Source organism: Trichoplusia ni, chromosome 18, assembly GCF_003590095.1.
Source record: "Trichoplusia ni isolate ovarian cell line Hi5 chromosome 18, tn1, whole genome shotgun sequence".
NCBI lineage: Eukaryota > Metazoa > Arthropoda > Insecta > Lepidoptera > Noctuidae > Trichoplusia > Trichoplusia ni.
The window spans coordinates 7,305,395-7,328,220 of NC_039495.1; the positions used below are offsets into that span (position 1 = coordinate 7,305,395).

Genomic DNA, 22,826 nt, shown 5'->3' on the forward strand with positions numbered 1-22,826 from the left:
TAGTTTTCTCCACTTATTCTTTTTAAGTTTTTTATGAAGTGCAAACATTAACTATTAAACAGGTTTGCACACACTACCTTGAGAACTATGACTATGACTTCTTGGCCTGTTGGCCATATATCGAAGATCAATGCAAAGAAGTTTACCTTAGCTGTCTAACAAATGAAATATTACTAATAACTAGACTTGCTGGGCAGTGGCATAGCTGCATAGCCTGCACAGCATACACACAGAAATGAACCATGTGAATTTCCTCAGAAACCAAAGAGAAATTGGTGTAGGAATAAAAGGAAATATCATCTAAATAGGAAACCTTCTTTTTTAAGGGTGTTCATTATATTGAGGGTTTATTAACTTGCTTGGTGCAATATACAGCAACTCAGTACTTAAATAAAGCTTACCACTTTTAATACATAGTCACTTGGCTGTAGAGGAATAAGTAAGGCAGAAGTCACCACACTAGTAAAATTGTATATTTTAGCATAAAACAAGCATAGTCACGTGACTGTATCTGTTTAGTTGCACGTGAATATGATTAACGACAATTATGTAAATGTTATGAACATATTAAAATCCTTATCAAAGCAAACAGGAATATATTACGGCTTAGCCAAAGGAATAATACTTGATGGATGGAATTATTCAAATAAATATTTATGTGTTTAACAACAGGCATATCAACCTGTAAAGAATTTGAAGAATTTTTACGGGTTTAGTAGGTTTGCAAGCACAACATTCTAATTAATAGAGAAATTGTGAACCACTACTGTTAAAAATTCCTATACTTTATATAAACTATATTTTTTACATAGACATGATGTAATTTAAGTTTTTATCAATATTTACTCCGAATTAATGAGGTTATGTATATGGTATTAGGAAGTAATAGATAGTTAATCCAATCTTAGTCTGTCTGATATTTAGTAATGACCAAGTCATAGATATGCAAAGTATTTAATAAGAGAACTTGAATGGAAATGTATTCTAACCTAGAAACCTGATAACAAAACAATTGCTTTATGTTAGAGAAAATGACTCTTATACGGCATTGTATGCTAAGAGGAAGACATGAAATACGTTTTAACCATTATATTTATGTTATACCTAGTATTATTCTTATAATAACCCGTATAAAGTCGACTGAGATTATGGAATAAGACTTACCTTCCGTCTCGCCTTTTCGTTCCTGTTTTGCCATTTTAAATAAGTTTACACTAAGACCGCATATATAGTGACTACCTTAAATGATTAGTATTACTTTAAATGTAGTATTTTAACATTAAATAACTTAATTCTCTTGTTATCATCAGTTGTTTTGGTTTATACAATTGACGTTTTTCTGACATACATTTTCTAAATGTTGGTATAATGGTAGTTGTCGATCGAAGCTGCTACGCCGTGTTTACGTTTTGTTCAAATTGACATAAAACAAAATAATATAAATTATAGGTTTAAAAGCTTTGAAACACTAAAATAAACACAAAATATCATTGTTTAATAATATAACAATCTGTTTATTTGCTAAAATCTCAAAATTTTATTAGGAAAATTAAATTTTAACGTTTTGATATTGCAAATGAGTGTTATCGTCCAAATTTGTAAGTTACCTGTTAAATTGTGTCAAGCAGGTGGGCATAGGAATTGCGTCATTTTGTTGTCATTCGATTTTGATTGGAGAATAATGCGCGATAATTATTTATGACTTTACGTTTCATTTGAAATGCTCAATGTTTTTAGCGGGTAATTTTAACTTTATAATTACGAAATTCACTTCTAACTCAAGATCACAAAGTAATTAAGGTTGTCTTTCTATTTCCAGATGGTGCTAAGAATGTTAGGATATTGATAGGTAACACAGCCGATAAGAAAATATTTTTCTACTGATTTACAATAATAAACCACGATGTCGAACTCGGTGATAGAAAACGGCGTTCCTGACGATCGGTAAGCTAACTAATATTTTATTTACATCTGAAGTTAGACATAAATTATTGTTATCATTTTTACGACTAACATTAGCAAAGGAAACATGCCATAGTGCCATTACGGCATTCCTGAAAAAAAAAATACCTTCAAAAGTATAAAAAATATGTTTTATTTTCAGTTCAACAACATATTACTTCCCCAAAACTGGTTCAAGTGCTACATTATGGCAGAGGATGAGCCTTTTTGTCTCCATATACTGGAAGGCACTGATAGTGGTGCTGACACCACTTGTGCTTCTGCCTATACCTATCCTGAATTCTGAACCTGTAAGTAAAGTTAACCATATACCAATATTCCCATGCCTAAATAATCACTTTAGCACACAAAAGTGCACTAAATACCATTTACTGACTTTTTATGACATTGTGAGATATATTTCAAGACCCATGACCTTTGCAAATAATAGTACTTATATGAAAAAAAGTTCATACCCTATCTTTGGCTTGCTGTTATTGCATATGTTCCCACAATATTAAATCTTCAACTTACTTTACTGACTCTGTAAGCCACTTTTTTCTGTTCTAGGCCTACAGATGCATGTACATAGTTCTCATAATGGCCATATACTGGGTACTGGAACTCCTTCCTCTACCCGTCACATCAATGCTACCAATTGTGCTGTTCCCAACCATGGGCATCCTGGACTCCGATAAGACTTGCGCTGCGTACATGAAGGAGACCAATATGATGTTCATGGGAGGGCTCATGATAGCTGCCGGAGTACAGCACTCTAAGTTACCGAAGAGAGTAGCGTTGTGGACCGTGCAGGTTGTTGGCTGCTCACATAGAAGGTGGGTAAATTCATGGTATATGAAATAATACAGTCTGTTTTGTGTTTCATTAGTCTGTGTCCATCTGCAAATACAGTAGAAAATAATGTGATTTTGTCGACCACACTTTCTTTACCTTTCAAAGTTACCTTAAAAGCTTATTTAGACGATGTGAGAAATGTCATATAAGTTGTAATACATTGCTGGGAGATACAGTAATAGCAACAGATGTGACTGACCATTGACGTCAATGTACCGCAACTTGCATGTTATTTTTCACACTGTCTAAAACAACTTTAATGTTAGGGAATTTGTTGAATTAAGGGATATAAACTGTTGTGTAAAATCTTGGCTGGTATTTATTTCATATGCATCACTTTCCAAAGTATTGCTTTTTAAGAATATCTTTACCTAACTTGCCTCTATTATATTGCAATCTACTTTGTTATTTTCTACATTTAATGTAATATTTCGTTTCAGACTGAACTTTGGCCTGACATTTGTAACTATGTTCATATCTATGTGGGTGTCAAATGCTGCAGCTACTACCATGATGGTACCCATTGTTGAAGCCATTCTAGAGGTGTTAGAACAGGTAATTATCACTGTCTAGTAATTATCAAACAATAGCACTTATAACAGTCAAACAATGACTGGCCTGTTGGTCTAGTGATTAGTGGCCCTAAGTGCTTTGCCAGAGGTTGTGGATTCGATTCCCACCCAGGACAACTGTTTGTGTGACGAGCACGATCATTAGTCCTGTGCCTGAGTGTAATTTTTCTATAAAATGTATTTAGAAGTAAAAAGTTGTCTAGTGCTCATAATAAAAACTTTGCTTAGTTTGAGAGTAGATGGCGTTGTGAAAAAAAAAGTATAATAGAATTACGCGAGATAAACTGAAACAGACGGAGTATCGTCTGTTTCAGTATAACTCGCGAACAACTACACTACTAGGCATTCGGCTACTTTTAGTTCTCAAATTGTCCTTACTTATGCCTAAGTTTGATAGTATGCGCGAAAACGCATTAACCAAAAATCATGAACATTCATTCACTCGATGTTTAAAAAAGTTAATGATATTTAATCATAATAAAACATTATATTACAGCAAGGACTAGGTGATGTATTTATAAACAAGAAGAAGAATCCTCCAGCGGAAAATGGAAAGGATACGAAAGCTGTGGCTAAAACTGGCGAAGAAGAGTAAGTAGATTAAACTGTTTACTCAAATTCAACCTTACGTTAACGAAATAGAGTAGCTAGTTGTCTGTCAGACAATTATCAGAATCAATAATCCTTGCAATTCCAGATTTGATTCTGATATAGTTATTGTTAAAATATGCATAATTTTTCCACAACTTTCGCGCCACAAATGTATAAGAATTACAAGACAAGACATGAGTCTACATATACCTTTATAACGCCACATTCAAAGCTTTATTACGCTCAGTCAAAAGTACTACAAAATCTAATCTATTAATCATCTATAAGTGTGTATGTCGTTATTGAACTGCCCCTAAACAGATTTGAATGTTTTCTTGTATACGTTCGGATTTCGGATAGTTGATAGATGGATATCATGGATAGCTTGACAAATCAGCCCGGCAAAACTGAGTTCGCCAGATCAGCTAGTAAAAGCTCATGTTTATTGACAATTTAACAATTCTTTCAGGACTCCGATGCCCAGTGACATCACGATATGTTACTACCTGAGCATCGCCTACGCGTCCACTCTGGGCGGCTGCGGCACACTCGTCGGTACCGCGACTAACTCCGCCTTCAAAGGGATATTCGATTCGTAAGTATTATTTTTACATTACTATAGTAGGCCGAGGAGCTCGTGGCTAAGCTATAACCGCATAAGTGAAACGCTCACAGGTTAAGCTATGCTTGACGCGGTTGGTCCGTAGATGGGTGACCATCTGTGTCATAGCGAGTTCCTCCGTGTTTCGGAAGGCACGTTAAATTGTGGGTCCCGGCTGTTATTCCTACATCTTTGATAGTCGTTACAGGTAGTCAGAAGCTTGAAAAGTCTGACAACCAGTCTAACCAAGGAGTATCGTCTTGCCCAGGTAACTGGGTTGAGGAGGTCAGATAGGCAGTCGCTCCTTGTAAAACACTGGTACTCAGCTGAAACCGGTTAGACTGGTAGCCGACCCCAACATAGTTGGGAAAAGGCTAGGCCAATGACTACTATAGTAGACCAATGACTTGGATGCACGTAGCAATGAACCGGTCGCGCTGAAGAACGAACGGAGAGGCCTATGTCTAGCAGTAGACTGCTATAGGCTTAGCGTGAGATTTATGTTTAAAAGTGAGTTTATTGAAGATTATTTTGAGCTTACATACATCCATCTATAGAGCTAAAGCTCTGAGAAGTATCCATCTAAATATTGGGTAAAGGATCACCATTCTCTTTCGATGGCGGTCGTTTGCACGTAATTTTTAAGTGGCTTATTTTTATAACAAAAGCTTTGAGTTTTACAAGAGTGACGCTAAACTAGTAATTAATGTTAACCTACCGAAAGTGTCTGAAAAAGGTTAGGCCTTTAAAGAATAAAACTCTTGATATTAATTTTGACGGCGACAGTATTGAAGCAAGGTGCTAGTATTAGTCCAGCCAGAGTCGCGCAGAGAATGCGCGAGCGATCCCGTGACTCTGGTTAAAGCAGTAGAAAGGCCTGGGGTGTTTTTAGTCGGTGGAAGTCCGACATCCCACGCCGTACCCTCGACGTGGGTTGAATACATTAGCGTTTCACCCCGGAAAAAAGGTGCTAGTATAGTATTGATATACTAATGTAAATAACTTCATTATATTCCAGCGAGTTCCCCGAGTACAGCAGCTCGGTGAACTTCTTCTGGTTCATGGCGTACAGCACGCCGCCCATGCTCATCATGCAGCTGCTGGTGTGGCTCGCGCTGCAGGTCACCTTCATGGGCATGTTCAGGTACTACACACTATATTAAGACAAGTTTTGACTGCACAGATATCTGAGTGGTCAACGCCAAACCCGGTTCGGTGGCCGCGTAGGGACGTTTGTGTTCAATGTCCCCCGTGGAACAACATGCAATGCGGAAATCATAAAAAAAGAAGACGAAAAGAAGTTTTAGATTTTTTCACTCACGGTAAAACCGCATAACCGAGTTTGATGGTAATTATCTTGAAGATAACTCAAATTCTGTGTTAGTATATAGAGAAATCGTCATTTTCGAGCCTGTCAAAAATGCAAAATTCATAAGGCGCTTATACATTTCAAAGGCACTAGTCAAAAAACTCAGGATATTGATTGTTAGTATTCGTTTTTCAGACCAAACAGCGAAGCCGCTAGGAAAGTGAACAAGGCTTCATCAGGATCCATCACCACCATGAAGGTCATCAAGGAGCAGTACAGGAACCTCGGACCTATCACTTTCCACGAAAGGGTGAGATACTTGACTGTCCCTTATCTAAAGAGTCTTTTTTTAGGCCTAGCTGCGTTGTCAGTCTGTCTGATAGCTAGATAGTTGTAATTTTAATAAATGACTCTGTTGCTTCTATAACAAAATAATACTACAGGAAAATCGAGCTTAGGCAATGGTTGTATTGATCATAAATTTGATACATAACCATTATATTTTTCTCGTTTGGTTTTCTCTTATTAATCTGGTTTTCTTCGACGTATTTGTGTGAGACCAGAGTCCGGCTTGCATTTGATCGGTTTTATAATAATTATACAAGATTAAAACTACCATATATATCCTGTAGATATATATGCATTATTCTGTGCATGGAAATACACAACACTTCTTTTTGCTATTGTGTCCGTCAAGCGTAGAAAGTGCGCAATAAATTGAATTGATTCACTGATTGAACTCTAGATAAGTTAATTAGCTGTTTCTAAAACTAAAATATTATTGTTGCAGGCTTCCGGACTCCTGTTCATCCTGGCTGTGTTCCTGTACATCTTCCGTCGTCCTGGGTTCATGCCCGGCTGGGCTGATGCGGTCTCCAGCCTGTGAGTACTTTTGGTTTATAACATTTTTTGTATACCACCAGCACAATTTTGTGAAATTCAAATCCTTGAAGCTTTTTTCACTGTAGAACAGAACAGGAACATTTTATTTTCCTTTTTATGAAACGACTCTTGAACTAAGGAATGTAGTCCTTGTGTTGCGGGCGTTTCATAAATAATCAAGTCACCAAAACACCACGATTCAGAACCAGCATTAATGGATCACTACGTATGAGCGAACCCGTGACACGACGCCAATTATAGGCTATACTTGAAGTCATTCCATCCGTGAACGTAGGTTAAATATAATTGATTTTATCATTACAGGAAAGTGAAGGACGGTGTGACGTCGATGTTCATCGTGATCCTCATGTTCATTCTGCCAATGTGCTGCGACTTCCTCAAGTTCTTCTCCAGCCAGTCCTCATGTAAGTTAACCATATTCATAATTATGTTCTTTACGATTTAGACCAAACATCGGCAAGGCCAGTGAGTCAGATTTCATTACAACCCACGAAAATAGACTTTCACACTATTGATATAAAGTTATATGTGCTGGTCCTATCTGGTCTGGAATATACCAGTCGCTTAAAAGGAAACAGCTTTCTCTGAACTATATACTCATTATACTCTATAGTCTATATTAATAAAGCTTCTTAATATGTATCGACAGATGAAGAACTGGCAGCTTCCAAGCCATCTCCCAGCATTGTCACCTGGAACATTCTGAAGGAGAAGATCCCCTGGGGACTGCTGTTCTTGCTCGGTGAGTAATAAATAATATCAAAAATAAGAAAAACTTTCGTGAGGCCGATTTGTAATTGTATGTCTGTTTTTCTTGGATTTTGTATTTTGCATTTACACGCAAAAATGCTGGAAAAGCAATCCAATATTCGACTGCACGGTTAGCCGAGTGGTTAAGGCAACCACGCCAAACCCACTGTGCGCGACGTGTCGCGGGTTCGATCCCCGCATAGGACAATCATTTGTGTGATCCACGAATGGTTGTCCTGAGTCTGAGTATCTTTGTGCATGTAAGTTGAATGCCTGCGAAACCCCTGCGACACAAGGATTAAGTTCCTTACAGCGAGAGTTACAAACTATTTACAATTGCTATTCTGATCTTCCCAGGTGGCGGCTTCGCGTTAGCTGAGGGTAGTAAAGCCACCGGCCTGTCCGCCATGATAGGCTCGTCCCTCGAAGGTCTGCAGGGCCTCAACCACGCGCTGGTGTTGCTAGTCGTCGTACTCGTCACACAGTTCATCACGGAGTTCACCTCCAATGTTGCCATCGCTAATCTTATATTACCAGTTTTGGCTAATATGGTAAGTTGAATTTTACATTATTTTCAAATGTACTTTTTCTTTCATGGAGTCATATAAAAATTGCATCTTTATAACAAAAAGGCTTTGAGGCTAGAGACGCATAATGTATATATTTATTTTGACTTGGTCGTACATGCAACTCTGTGACTGTAACAATTATTTCTCAAATTTTTTATGTTACGCCACGCCAGACGTCTATGTTGTGAAAATGATGTTCTTTTTAGGGCCGATTTTTCAATCGACAGTTAACTTCTATCTGAGGAATAAATATGGCCGTTTGACATATTTTCTATACAAAAGCTGTAAAACTTCAAACATATTCGTCAGATAAAAGTTATCTGGCTAAGACAGGTAACGTCATTTGTGTTATCAAGTTCAAGTATCAGACACTTGCCCGACTACTAGTTGCCGCTCGTAGTTCGTAGTACAACCCTATACCCGCAGGCCCGCGTGCTGCACATGGACCCGCGCTACCTGATGGTGCCGGCGTCGCTGGCGTGCTCGATGGCCTTCCACATGCCGGTGGGCACGCCGCCCAACGCCATCGTCGCCGGCGTCGCGCACATACCCACCGCCAAGATGGTCAGTCACATCATATTATCTTACTTTAATTAATAAACTAAAATATGTAAAAATTGCAGAAGTATTAACAATATTTGCTCATTACCTTTTTTTTCAAAGTTTTTTGTAGCAAGCCTAAACGTGTGTTGTATCCTACTTACACAGGAACATAATTTAAAAATGTGGCCAAGTGTGACTCGACTTGAAGCCGCAAATTAAGAAGCAAATGTAGACGACGAATGTATATAAATATATTTTTAATCTATACAGTCGTCACAATTTATATTAATAGCTTTCCTTAAAACAAAACCGCTAAAGTAAAAAAACTAACAACTTGAAACAGACATCACTAAAACACTATTCCTTTTTTCAGGCTGTCGGCGGTATAGGTCCGAAAATCATCACCACCCTCATAGTATGGGGCGCGTACCCCACATGGGGATCCGTCATCTTCCCATTCCAAGCCCCCAACCTAACCCACACGAACACTACTTCCTTAGCCGAGAACCTTCAGCTGAACTGCAATACAACTGTCAGCGCATTGACAGCAGCTGCCAATATCAGCTGTACCCTACCATCCGCACTAAGAATGAACAGTACAGGTAACTTCGTCTGCAACTACCTACCTTTTCAAAGTTAAAAAATAAGCTTAGATAATTCATGTCATGTGTGATAAGGGATTTTAAAGGTTTTAAATGTTTTTACGGCTATGAAAAGCTGCATTTTGAACGCTAGCTGTATTAAAAACAGTTAATTTTGTTGGATGTACGTATTTGTGCCATTTATTATGGATAAGGAGACATCCTAAATTGATTAACAATGCAATCTCAGAAAATATACTAAATAATATTTTTTATGTACATCGAAGGCCCAGTTTTGCCGAAATGCTGGCTTTTATTATCTGTATTTATAATTCACTGTTGCCAGCGTAATATTTAATAATAATAAACCATAGATTATGTTATTGAAGTCGCTAACTGATATTTTTTAAATATGTATACTGTAGTACTTAAAATTCACTATGATGAATACTATTTGTAGTATTTTTTTCATAAAAATTCTGAATAGAATCTATTGAATGAAAGATCTCGGCTCTTTGTACACGCCGAAACGTATGTCTTCGAGCCGACGTCTACTCTCTAACGACGCTTGCGTATGTGCAAATCTATCACTTTATGCCTCGTCATTTCGTGTACAAAAGGTTCAGATTTTAACCAAAAAGATGCGTGTTATGTCAAGGATTCAGCAATATACTTATGGTTAAAAGGTGCTAATATAGTCACTGTTCAGCGACTTCGCCAAACGTAATATAGTAATATATTTTCGTATTTTCTACAGTATCGAAGCATTTTGTGTTAAATATATTAATGCAGCATTTATGTATGTATGTGGAGTACTATGGTCGCCCCACCGACTAACTACATTGCCAAAATATATATTTAAATAATACAGTTGGACATCTTTCTAAATTTCTTCTTAATTTTTTTCATTTTATTCTTATTTTAAGGGTGTTAAATGTTAAGAGATCTCATTTCTCATTCTTCATAAGACTTGTCATGTCAACTGGTAAAAGTGTGTTTTCAAATTGAAAATTGATTTTTAAATGCGATTTCCGCACAAAAGAATTAGTTTGTGCCGAAGTGGGGTTCACAAAAATTCAAGTCATATCCACAAGTGTCATAAAATTATATATTAAAATATGGAAACAATTTCTTTGCCAAATATATGGAAAACATAAATCAATGACTTATAACAAAGAAACTTGAGCGGTTATTTCATTTGTGGGTAGACAGAGATGTTCAACTGTACTTATAAACTTGGCCAATACGTAGTGCCTGCAGAACCAGCCTACTGGGACAATAATAATGCTAAATAGAACTTAATTTATACATTATTTAACGGAATAAAGCGGGTGCGGATTTTATATAAAAAAATGTGCTTTCACACTTGTATTTAAGTCTCCTCAAATGAATACTAAACATCTCAAATATTAATGAAAAACAATCTTATCACCTAATATCAAGTAATTAACTGCGATTGGATGTATTTGGGCAATTATAAGAATCTCATATTGTACTTATTATGTATCGGTATTGCTTTAATGAATTAATCATATAATACTGATTTATAGATGGCGCTCTAAAGTAATACATGCTATCTCTCTCATATCAAGGCTTAATCATGAGACAGATAGACAAAAAGACATCTTAAAAGTATATTATATCATTTGGAGAGGCTAAGATTACAAGTGTTAAAACACCTCAAAATATATTTTATATAGAAAAAAGTATGTAAAGGTGTATTTTAAATATATTTAATTATCCTTTATGGGATGTTCCTAGTTTTAAAATATTGTGATGTGTGTAAGAATAAGAGAGACGTAATGATGACCAATTTGCGGGATACAACAGTAGCAATAATATGAAGCTGTCTTCTACATGAATGCAGTTTGTTGAATAATATTTACAGTGACAATAGCCTTGATGCTGTTAAACGTTCACTAAAATTCATTTCATCTGTCGCTGTCTCTTTAATAATATGATATCAGAAAAGGACGCATAACCATTTGAATTGATTCTAACAATGTTTCATAATGAAAAATGGTTTGATATTTTTGAGTTGGCTGTGGTTTATTGTCGTCTATCGTTATATGTTGGTAAAAAATAGCAATACTTGAATTTTAATTTAGCTTGCGTACAATTGAATTAAGGCTAATAACATCCCTCAAATGTATACCTGTTGCTGAAAGCCTTATATAAAAATATTTATTTTTTTCAACGCAACCTTCTTAAGATATTCCATTTATTTATATACTTTCTGAGCAACTGGCTTCTGGTCATCAGATGTCGAAACAAGAACAAATGTTATGTATAATGTGATTCGAGTGTTAAAGTGCAAATTAGTTTTAGTTATTATTAATATTGTATGGGTATTATTGAATGTCTGCGTACATTAAAATCTATTTCTAAATAATATTGTAATCCTATTTTCTGGAAGGTTAAATGAAAAATAATTTATTCTTTCCAATCCAGTCTCAAGTGAATCCTTATGATTGGTCGATTGGCTTTTGACCAATCAAAATGCATGACGATATTTGTCGGTAAATTAAATAAGATTATTATTTTTTAGGTTCTTAAAAAAGGTGAACGAAACGAAATAAACGACTTAGACATATATTTCAGTGTTGTATTTGATTTGGTAATATTTATTGTTGTTTAACATTGGTTTTAAGTCGCGTTTATATTTTTAAATTTAGTTCTTACACCAATCTTGGTTAACCTACCTTTTTTAAGTTCCTAATTAAATAAAGTAATAGTCTTTCAGTGACTGCGGGAACGTTTAATATAATACGATTGCCCTTTTAAAAGTTATAAAAACAGATCTCTTTATGAAAATTACGGATTTGATACTAATATTGAACAAATCAGATTTATATTGCGTTTTAATCTTCAGATACATCTATTGTAATATACGATTTTATATGCCTATTGTATTCAAGCAAAATTATGGATAATGTCGAGTATATTTAAAATAATGATAATTGCCTTTTTATAGGTAATTTTGTAAAGTAATTGCTACAATTTGAAATATATACTATTACAAATCGAACTTTGTACTTTTCATATTGTATAGAATTCGGAAATTGTAATTTTAATAATATTTTTTGAAATCTATATTGTATACGTTTTGTGTATATAATGGAATTATAGCCTCGGTTTCAACGAACAAGAATTAAACCTCTTTATACCTTGAATATTTCGTCATATGTCTTATAACGTCATAAACCAAAACTATTTAACTTTTAATGTACGCAATGTGCTCATTGTAAATAGCGGAATGAAGGATTGTGTTGTTAGTTGTTAAATAAATATGTTGAAACTGTAATACCTTTTTTTTAAACCTTATGATATTCGAAACGAAACTTAAACTTACAAACAACAGCGGTTTTGCGGTCAAAATCCTTTTGTGTTCTAACGCAAATGTCATCTTTACTGCAACATCAACAACCCCTAGATAGGTATCAGGGCTCTCACAATTATTTTTCACACATGATAGGAGGCAGAGTTAGGCATATAGTATACTATCCTATAATCCTACCGTTTAAAACAACCAAGGATCGTTTTATCTTAACCAAGTGGCCTAACACCAACTCACCGTATAAGGTGCTACATTTGTAGAAGCGAGATTTGTAGATCAGACTGTCTTCCTCAATTGAAACAATATGATGAGGAGTTCTCCGAAGGGAAAAGTTAGTTACAAATAAAACACCAGATCTCTTCAACCTTTCCTAAATATTTGGAACACATTGACGTCCGACCAGTCAGGGTCGAGCGTTATGTCTGTCCAGATGGCCGTAGACCACACAGCGACTGTCAACCACACCACGATTATAGCTATTAGCGACGGACCGAGGCCTGCGTACATCTGAAATTTAGAAAAAATCATATATTGTCGGTAAGTCATGTAGTTTTTGTAGGCAGGCTGATGTAGGAACTTCAAGTTGATATTAAAGTAGACATCAACGTTAGATTTTAAAATCTGTGACCATTTTAGATGAAAATATTATTCAGTGTTAAAAATAACATTGAAGCAAACTGTTCATTGAATAAAATAAGTGTGTATTTTTTAAAGGATGGCTATTCCAATGTTCGAAGCATCTAAAACTGATGCTAGATTTGATACAAGCAATTCTTCCGCATTCTGCATCAAATCCGATCATAACCTATCTACATATTTCAGGTTATTCTAGAAAATACTTAGCTTACCATTCTCCAAGGCGGTATATGGACGTAGGCACAGACCATGGCGTTGACACCAGCCCCTGTGACCAGGTGGAAGGGCAGTGAGCTGGCCAACGTCGCGGACATCATCAGATAGTGAGGATTTATACCGCATATCACACTCTGTTATAAAGCAGAGAATATGTTAGTAATGGAGTAGAGAGTTCTTGGGTAATAATTTGAAAAACGACTCCCGACCATGTTAAATTTTAGAATGTAAACTTTTGCTTCTTATAAATAGACAGTTTTTTTTTCAAAACCGTTAACATAAATATAATCTGGATACCCCCTATTTACCCTTAAAACAAATACCCTGTCCAATAGTTACTCATAGTTTCGAATGTTTACACAATAACCTCGTTAATTGTCAATGCAAACCAATACAAAGAGAAAAAAGCGTCACCTACTTAGGTATGAAAGTGGATGAGCACCTCTGTTGGTCTGAACACATTGATCTCATAATTAATAGACTTAGAATAATACTAAGCAAGTTTTGTCAACTCAGCTACCGTGTCCCCAGGGGAACACTTAAAGTCCTTTATAACGCATTAGTTGAACCCATCTTGGACTATGCTCTTGATTGCTATGGTCTTACATTTAAATCACATATAGGAAAACTAGAAAATATACAAATAAGATTTATTAAATTGATTGTAGACAAAAAAATAAGACATAAATACAGAGACGACTACTATAAACTATTTAAAATATGTAAATTATTACCCGTAAAACTAAAACACACTTATCTAATTGCAACAAACAACCATAGCAATCAAAAGCATACATCACTTCTGACGGTAAACAATAATTATAATACGAGAGCGATGACCTCGGGTAAATTTGTTGTCCCTAGAGTTACCAATGTCTATGGAGACAGAACGCTAAGGAAACGTATTCCATATATCCTCAACAGTTTACCTGCGGACATCAGAGATGAACAAAATAAAAATAAATTTAAGTCTAAATTAAAAAAATATTTAATAAATACTCTGCCATAATAACACTCCTTTATAAAATTAATATTAAGTAACACTATGTTAAGTTTATATAATAATATGTATAATTTAAGTTTATTTATAAGTTTATATACTTTTGATCTCGCAGACAAACAGTGTGTACTGTTTTGTGAGACACTGTACTATGTCATAAGAATAACGTGTACCTGTTATAACTGAATAAATAAATAAAATAAATAAAAATAAATAATAATAGGATACCTACTCTCGAGGATTGAATGTATATGTGTATGTTTGTTGTCTCTTCACGCCCGTAAGGCCGGACTGATATCGATAGGCTTCTTTTATCCAACTTTGTTACATTAGGGCAAGTTTTTATAACCGACATGCTGGCGGAGAAGCCGCGAACAACAGATACCTAGTTATGAATTCGATCACAAGTTTTGTGCCTTTCAATATTCACTTGTTTAATTTTGTTTTTAACTATGCACCAATTGTACCTATTGTAAGATATTCTCACAGATATCTGTAATATCTGCACACATCATCAGATAACATTTATCTCAATTTAGGAACCTAGTGACAAATATTTATCTACCACTTGCTGACTGGAAACATATGGTAAGTCTTTTGATTCTATAAAATGAGTCATGTTACAATAAAATTTACAAAATAACGTTGTAGAAACGTACCATTCAACTTATTTTGATAAAAAATTGCTTGGACCCGGTAGATTACAATCATCAATGGATGTTGAAAGTTAGTTTTGAATGGGACAAATAAAGACTTGGTATACAACGGTTGTCTGATTAGGCTTGGAATTCTTATAATAATGCTCGGATTGAATTACAAAGAGTAGCATAACCTTTTATAGCATATAATAGACCCTAACGCAAGAACAAACTCACTTTAATATTAATTACTTTTTATAAAAGTAAAAAATTGAAAATGATAAAATTAAAAGAAAACTGCCCGTTATTATGATAAAAAATGATCACATTCTGTCGCTTATTCACGGATGGGTATGAATTACTGACCCTAACCTAGGTGTGTGCAAAAGCTTCTTAGGTAATAATTTTAATACAATTTACGATTTCAGATTTACCTACATACCTACTTTACCTGGACCAAAGTCAACTGTTACTAACCACCCTCGCAATAGTCGGCAGTAGTCCATACACAACACAGAAGTTGGAGGCAAATTCTGTCAAGATCTTGCAGAACACCACTATGATGAAGACGAGAGCATACGGTGGCCAGCCCTCGAACAGCAGCAGGAACGACTCAAACTCGGCGTGCATGCCGGAGTCCTTTAGGGATTCGAAGAGGGTACTGCTGCCGGCTGCATCAGATTTATGGTATATGAGGTAAGTATGGTATATCGTAGGTATATGAGGTACAGTATATGGATAAACTCGCTTTTGCCAGCGACTCCAGTTTTCAGGAATCCAAGTTATAAACTCCGTCGTTCAAATCCAATCATTGATTTGTGCGAAAGCGTAACAAACATTCATCCATACTTACAAACTTTCGCGTTTATAAGTAATATCAAGGATCACAAGGACACGATCGACAATGAAGATATGTACTAAACGACTTCAAAGAGTAGCTTCCTTATTTAGTCAGGTGAAAAAGAAATGATATTTCCAATTCATATATTGAACATCATTCACCTCAAGGCCAAAACGTGGATGATTTAGCACAGTGGTCAAAGTTTCCCAGTAATAGTAAGAGTCTCACTCTCCCAAGGGTGTGGATTAACAATAGGATTTCCCAGGCTTAAAAAAATGGAAATACTTATGGAAAGGATAGTATTAATCGTCAATATTTTTTTGAAGTCTTCGTTGATTTACCTACCCGTAATTAATAGGACACTCCATTCCATTTCCGTGTGCACCATGTTCCAGTTAAGGCATGATTTTGATTGTGTGGATGGCAAAGGATCGTTGTTGCCTTCTATAGGGTGAAATAAGTAAATAATTACATATTTGTTTGCATGTACTTAGTATCCAGACTTGCCCACTTGCTTTACCCTTGCACTGGCATGGCTACAATATACAAGTGTAACAACACTATGGTTTTGTACAGAATTCACGCCGATAGGTATTATCTCAAGCTGTACCCTCATGAACATATTATCTTTTCAACCCCGAAGAGTTTATTTTGATTTATACTTACCTCATTTTACGAATAATATGCTAAAATCGAGAAACGATGTACCTTAATTCAAAACACTGTTAGTACCTAGTGTGGAACCTGACCTGCATTTTTCTTGAAATACTTCATGAAATCCAGTTTAGTAGGCATCAAGAATAATATAGTAACACATATTAAACATGGCGACGAAACTCGGAAATGGCTGAAAAATAAAAAATATGTTTTCGTAACTTAGTATGGCAGCTTGGATTGTTGCCGTGTTGACTGGACAACCGTAACCGTAAATCATACAGCGGAAATAATAATGCTGAGAGTCTTTGTTTTTCCTACCCTGTTCCCAAATAATATTGTTTGGTCTAGCTAGCGACTGATGGATAGCCAAGCGGTAATCGGTATAGGCCACCATGTCAAACCCATACAAATCCGCGTAAAACAATAGTATTCTTGTGCATTTGACTTAAATGTTATTGGATAGCCCGGCGACACAAAACTTTATTCTTTAGTTTACGGATCGTTTTTAAAATTCATTCCTTTCTTTCTCATGCCTTTTCTTTTAAAAAATCCATCCACGTCTTTTCTGTCATTTCATTGATAGTACCTACCTGTGTAAAGCTTAAGAATAAATCATAGATACCTACTTATGGAACTCGGTGCTACTGTGTATCGCTTGGTCGATATGCGCTGTGCTGATCGTGGCTTGCAGGAGACATGCCAGGACCGCTATAGACGCCACCACCTTTGTAAGATGAGATAATATTTAATAATAACATTTGGTGAGAATTCAGGCTGGCAGGCCAACTGTGAAATACCAGAGGCTGGTGGAAAAAGAGAACAATTTTCTTAGCTACTTAGCTAGGTTTTAGCGGGGAAAAGAAATGGTTAGCGGCTGGGATTGAATGCGGATGGCGGAGGACCGCGTAAATTGATGGAGGCCTATGCCCAGCTGCAGACCTCGTTAAACTGAACTGCATGCATATGATAACTTCAATATCATCGTATTTTTCTTTCAAATTTGGCGTCGTGATAATCAGGAAAATTTCTTTACAAAGGATTTTACTAACGAACTCATGAAACTGGACTTTTCCCATCTGCTGATACTGTGTTGCCAGCAGTGTGTTCATGTATTGGGTTTCCTCTTCTGTCATGGCTACTTCTATTGTGCTTCGATTTCTGAAACAGTTTTCTTTATCCTAATTTTCAAAAGTTGGATTCAAGTTTACCTAATCTACTTTGACTTGCTGGAAGTGTATTACAAAGAGATACCCCAGTTATAATTATTTTAACTATAGCTAAATACCTGAACATTCCAAGAAAGTTGAAATTCATCCATAAGTATAACAAAGTCTCCATGACAAGAACTCCTGGCAAGTTTAGCAGCATGAAATGAGGGAACTCGATCTTGGGGCCCGCTGGAAATATCCTAGAAGAATATTATTCATTGTAAAAATCTGTTTTTTTTACTAGACTTTGATCCTACGGCCTACAGCCACATATCGATCTTCGAACAGCTGGACTACCGTTGAATATCAGAGTTACTAACGTAAAAAATTACGTGGATATTGTGAGTAGGCAACTCCGATCGTGAAGTCAGATGTGGTATAAATAGAGGTAATAGAAAAAAACTCACGTCTCACAGTAAATCTTGAATAATTGGTTAGTCTGACTGCCCATCATTGTCGCCATATCTCCTGGAAGGGGTTAAATATTTAATTAAAAGGGCCCGATTGAATATTTAGGCAGTTAAATTAATTTACAAAGTTACCTATAGATGATGAATATGCAATTCCCAGATAATAAAATACGGTAATGTCTGAAGGTCTGGGTACACTGAAACAATACCATACTTGTTTATTTAATGACTACGCAAGGTTAAACAATACGTTGTTTTTAAATTACGCGCCAACATTCTACAATGTTGCCATTACATAAAAGTTTTAACTCACTTTTGTTCATGTCGTGTCGATATCTGCTGAGCTTTGCCGACTGTTTGGTACATTTCCAATATTCCCATCTAAAAACCAATGTAAATATAATATGTAATTACTGAACCCTACACTGCTTAAAGACTTTTCATATTTTCTCCTTACCTTTTCCAGTTCAAGAAGTATAGCTTTCACAATTGGCATCATCAGTCCACAGGCCAGAGTATTCGATACCCACATTGATAAAAATGTACTTGTGAAAAATAAAAGAAAACTTAATCTGGAATCAAATTGAACATATGATTTTATAACATAATGGCATTGGTAACAAACAAATTATTTATTATTTAATTGGAACAAAGTCACCAAGAAGTGCATTTTACCTGTAATGTGAGCACCCAAAGACCAGCAAAACTTTTAAGGCAAGCCTCTTGTGTACGTTACAATTTTCTACAGCTATTACGATTATCAAAACACCAAAACAATCTAGTAGATCATTCCGCACATACATCTGTAACATATAAATAATTAAATAATGACATCTCTGAAGGCCTGAAAAAATAAGTACGTATGATTAGTCTGTAATAATATATTAATATAGTCTTGTTTCTGATTATTCTCATGTGCGCTTTCCACTAGTTTTTTGGTTTGGGCCAAGCAGTGGAATTGTTTGAAGACGTTTATAGTCTGCACAATTACCTCGCTAATGAAACTCTTGCCTAAGCCGTCCAAAATACAGGATATCGCGATGGGAATTATGGCTAACACGCTGGGGTGTAGCACATCCAATGTCCAGAATACAATCATCATCAGAAAGACATAGAAACTTTTGTAAGCCTAAAAAATAAGAGCTATTTGGTTACAGTTATATGTATGTAGTAGTTATTGTTGAGATAAAATTTTCCTGCCTTGAAAGACTACTTACTCTTTCAGTAGTAATAAAAACTATTGGTAATAAGATTATAGGAGTAATAAACACAACTAGCGTTCTCCAGTAAGTCCTGCAGAACAGCTTTAACCGATCTCTTCGCGGTATTATCACTAGATTCGTTTCTCTGCAAAATAGATTATAAATTTAATAAAGTGTGAATATTCAATAAAGTAGAAATTTGTAGAAAACTTACGAAGATTCAGAATCAGCCGTTTTATCCATTATAAAGTAATTACCTAGTCACAAACCTGTAAAGTTACTATGGACTAGCATGCTTTATATATCCCGTTATATCTCGATGGTCGAGAAATGAAAACAATAATATAATATAAGGTCATAATGCTATAAATATGGGCGAAAATATTTACTACCTATGTATTTTTTTTTCATTGGAAAATTACTATTGGAAGAATATGGTAGATTTTATTTTACGATACTGGCAACTCTGAAGAATATCTATCAATTTTCTTGTTTATTTTTTTTGTTAGTGATCAATTTACCGTGCTGAAGGTTGGGTGTGTGTTAAACATTAACAAATTCGTCTAAAATTTACGATAGAAATATCACATAAAGATGCCTGTGGAGCTAGAATATGATTATAATGAGACGACGGCAGCTATGGATAAATTTTCCCAAGCAGATATTAACGAGTTACGACAATGGACGCTGAAATTGGACAAATCAAAATATGTGCCCAAAGATTTAACAGATAAACAGTTGGTGTTATTTTACAATGCTTGTTACGGGGATATGGACAAGACGAAAGCGTGCATAGAAAAATATTATTCGTGCAGGAAGAATGCTCCAGAGCTCTTCGATAACCGTGTTTTGAAGACCGAGGAATTAAAATTATCTGCCGACGTTCTGTAAGTACAATGTTTCGTAATCAAAACCAATCTTAAAATCGCATTAAAATGGCAATAACAATGTTTTTCACGACGTTTCGATAGTTTTACCCTTGATAATTGAATAGATTTATATATCGCAGCAATATTTTTTTTTTGTGAATATTTTACAAAATCCATTTTGAATTTTATGTTTTCTGTTCAAAGCAAAATATTTAGCACACATTTGTATACTGTATGATATTACTAATCTAATTTACTTACAAAGTAAGATGTATGACTTCATACATTATTATTGCCAATTTATATTCTGAAGTATAAAAACATATTATAATAATAAGGTTTTAGCTCTTCCTCCTTTTTTAATTAATTTAAGTTATTATTAAATAGCTTCACTAAAAATAAAAAAATGTTTTGGCTGTATAATTTTCCGATCTAGATCCTTCCTCAATTTTCTTGTTATTCTGATACCGGTTTGAAATATTAGCATAAAGCTTAATGATATATTAATAGGCTTAACTACTATTTTATCTAAGTAGGTATTTGTTACAATAGCAAGTGTATTAGTTTAAAACTATTAAGAAACTGGCTTATGAATTATTGATTTACCCTACACTGATGTATGTAAAATGGATTGCTCCCTGGCTCATACCAGAGAAATGTTTTTTGTTATCTGTCAATTTCCTTGACCAGCAGTGAAAGATTTACATGAAACACAACTGAAACCTCTATAATATTACAGAACTATGACTAAATTCAATTACTTTTTAGTAAAGTTCATTACACAGGGTAATGGTTTCAAAATAAAAGATTATTATTGTATGGAACAAAAATTCTCAAACATTAGTTAATATTTCTATAATTCATGTTGCCATATCTTATTTTATTGCCTTAATTAAATTAACAAAGTATTGCTATTTCACAAATACATTTAAAAAAAATTCTTGAATTGTTGTTGGATATGTATTGTTTATAGCCCAGTAGCCATTTTAAACAAACAATGGCCTTAGTCCTTTATAAATTGCTTTAAACAAATTCATAATTTTTCATATTATAATATGACTTATACATATGTATATAATATAATTATTTGATTAGAACTCATTCCATGACCAAGTACAATTTCCTGCTTAAAAAATATGAGGTCTATATAGGTATAAAAATCTATTTAAATAATTAGGTAAGCATGCAAAATAATTTCCTTTAATACCTGATTACAAGATAACAAACTAAAAAATATTGTAATTGAGTGTCATACGCGACAGCTTATGTTAATCTCAATGATAATATTAATCCTGATTGTAGTGGGTTCTGTATTAATAAAGATTGGTTGTCATGGCAACAACATTGATGAGTGAGTGATGACATAATTATTTTTGGATCAAATAGGTATATCATGTGAAAAACCAAGATAGTTAATCATAATCCATGATATTTCAAGACATAAAAAGGTGTCACCAACGGGGGAAACTTTCGAAATTAACAACAAGATTGAATGTTTATTCAGTTGATGTTGCAGGTACTATTATCTAATACCTACAAATTCTTCAAATAGCAATAAGTTTGTTTGCAGTTTGGATACGAGTAACTTCTATGGCTTTGGTTAGTGAGTTTATCCCTGAAGATGATTCTTACTTAAAAGATGCAACGGGTTTTTAACGCATTTATCTAATTTATCTGTAGCATTTATCCGTCTCGGCCTCAACCGGAGTCCTTAATCATGAGCTGACGGGGGTTAGTCGTGAGTCGGACTGGTTCAGTTCGATCGTTTAAAAGTCCGGTTGGGTCCAAAACTACTCGGGAGATCCTGATAAATACGCGTGATTAAACCGTTGCTTTCTTTTCGGTATTTATTTATGAAGTTGTCTTAATAGTGAGTGTCACTGTCTCCGAATAAAACACAAATTTCCATAAACATAGTGTAAATTGATTAGAATTACGACAGGATATATTGTTATTCTTTAAGCCGTCATACTTTGGTTAATAAATAGCTCTTTCTTTAGTCAGCCCTGATACTATTAATTCGCAATTTGTCAGAACTTCCTAGCCTCCACTTTGAAATCATTTAGGTAGGTACATATTTAGCATAGTTTTCGAAAAGTTTATAAAGTTATAACAAGAAATTCTTAAAGGATGAAACTGGGATAAGATAGAGAAAAAGTGCATTATTCAGTAGAATATTTTGAGTTTTTGTTATGCTTACGACTTTTATGGCTTACGTTTCTTTTATTTATTGTTACAAGAGAGACATTTCTAACGACCTACCTAATCTTTAAAAATGTAATTGATAAATTGCATATTTTAAACAAAGATATACGATTAGTCTTAATTAATTCTTGTTTTTTTCTTATTTTTTATAGTAAAGTCATTTTACTTAATTAAACAGCTGTTTCACACAAGTTTTTATAAATTTAAATATTTTTTTACGAACAAATAATTTTGTGTGTCATTGCCAAATATTTCATTAGTCATTCTAAAAATACAAGTACTGTTATTTTCAAAAATGGTTCCATATTATGTCGAGATGTATGTGTACTACCGAATTAGGTTATACCTAAATTATAAAAACTCTGCTTTTCAACAGCAAGGCTATAAAATTT

The 22,826-nt window shown here is 34.7% G+C and overlaps 4 protein-coding genes across 6 annotated transcripts in view; 2 read left to right on the top strand and 2 right to left on the bottom strand.

The window, feature by feature from the left end:
* Positions 1 to 1,372, bottom strand: part of LOC113503188 (GPI transamidase component PIG-S) — a 50,592-nt gene extending 49,220 nt beyond the window's left edge. The window contains exon 1 of the mRNA XM_026885024.1: positions 1,165 to 1,372. Coding sequence (XP_026740825.1) covers positions 1,165 to 1,198 — 34 coding nt within the window. The 5' untranslated portion in view covers positions 1,199 to 1,372. The remainder of the gene's footprint in view (positions 1 to 1,164) is intronic.
* Positions 1 to 12,363, top strand: part of LOC113503186 (protein I'm not dead yet) — a 37,015-nt gene extending 24,652 nt beyond the window's left edge. Inside the window, exons 1-15 of one of the 2 annotated variants that reach the window (XM_026885020.1) lie at positions 1,624 to 1,740; positions 1,820 to 1,944; positions 2,105 to 2,252; positions 2,512 to 2,777; positions 3,237 to 3,351; positions 3,865 to 3,959; positions 4,429 to 4,554; positions 5,579 to 5,704; positions 6,065 to 6,179; positions 6,660 to 6,751; positions 7,076 to 7,176; positions 7,422 to 7,514; positions 7,880 to 8,073; positions 8,518 to 8,655; positions 9,008 to 12,363. In XM_026885020.1, coding sequence (XP_026740821.1) covers positions 1,904 to 1,944; positions 2,105 to 2,252; positions 2,512 to 2,777; positions 3,237 to 3,351; positions 3,865 to 3,959; positions 4,429 to 4,554; positions 5,579 to 5,704; positions 6,065 to 6,179; positions 6,660 to 6,751; positions 7,076 to 7,176; positions 7,422 to 7,514; positions 7,880 to 8,073; positions 8,518 to 8,655; positions 9,008 to 9,274 — 1,917 coding nt within the window. In that variant the 5' untranslated portion in view covers positions 1,624 to 1,740; positions 1,820 to 1,903 and the 3' untranslated portion in view covers positions 9,275 to 12,363. Of the gene's footprint in view, positions 1 to 1,623; positions 1,741 to 1,819; positions 1,945 to 2,104; positions 2,253 to 2,511; positions 2,778 to 3,236; positions 3,352 to 3,864; positions 3,960 to 4,428; positions 4,555 to 5,578; positions 5,705 to 6,064; positions 6,180 to 6,659; positions 6,752 to 7,075; positions 7,177 to 7,421; positions 7,515 to 7,879; positions 8,074 to 8,517; positions 8,656 to 9,007 lie in introns of those variants that run through there. The other variant, XM_026885019.1, reaches the window with a different exon arrangement.
* Positions 12,364 to 12,907: 544 nt separating this feature from the next.
* LOC113503187 (protein I'm not dead yet-like) lies at positions 12,908 to 19,659 on the bottom strand. 2 transcript variants are annotated; one of them, XM_026885021.1, is made up of 16 exons: positions 19,575 to 19,659; positions 19,376 to 19,505; positions 19,150 to 19,287; positions 18,834 to 18,961; positions 18,616 to 18,730; positions 18,472 to 18,539; positions 18,291 to 18,355; positions 18,156 to 18,216; positions 17,826 to 17,948; positions 17,590 to 17,698; positions 17,167 to 17,264; positions 16,633 to 16,730; positions 16,229 to 16,327; positions 15,520 to 15,713; positions 13,401 to 13,538; positions 12,908 to 13,059 (listed from the first exon to the last, which is right to left on the bottom strand). In XM_026885021.1, exons 1-16 carry the CDS (start codon positions 19,601 to 19,603, stop codon positions 12,913 to 12,915), a joined length of 1,740 nt encoding a protein of 579 aa, XP_026740822.1. In that variant the 5' UTR covers positions 19,604 to 19,659; the 3' UTR covers positions 12,908 to 12,912. The 2 variants fall into 2 exon arrangements, with proteins under 2 accessions (XP_026740822.1, XP_026740824.1); XM_026885023.1 differs by lacking the exon at positions 19,575 to 19,659 and having other exon boundaries at positions 19,150 to 19,301; positions 19,376 to 19,391.
* A 200-nt stretch (positions 19,660 to 19,859) lies between these two features.
* Positions 19,860 to 22,826, top strand: part of LOC113502824 (alpha-tocopherol transfer protein-like) — a 38,589-nt gene continuing 35,622 nt past the window's right edge. The window contains exon 1 of the mRNA XM_026884542.1: positions 19,860 to 20,247. Coding sequence (XP_026740343.1) covers positions 19,955 to 20,247 — 293 coding nt within the window. The 5' untranslated portion in view covers positions 19,860 to 19,954. The remainder of the gene's footprint in view (positions 20,248 to 22,826) is intronic.

Bases quoted from the DNA above. Each gene is read 5' to 3' on its own strand.
- LOC113503187 (XM_026885021.1), bottom strand. From the start codon at position 19,603: ATGGATAAAACGGCTGATTCTGAATCTTC. The intron at 18,217-18,290 runs GTAACTTTGTAA...AACCCCTTCCAG, and splicing joins TGCATATTCATCATCTATAG to GAGATATGGCGACAATGATG. The intron at 16,731-17,166 runs GTAGGTATCTAT...TTTATTTTTCAG, and splicing joins AGTAGCACCGAGTTCCATAA to CCATTTCCGAGTTTCGTCGC.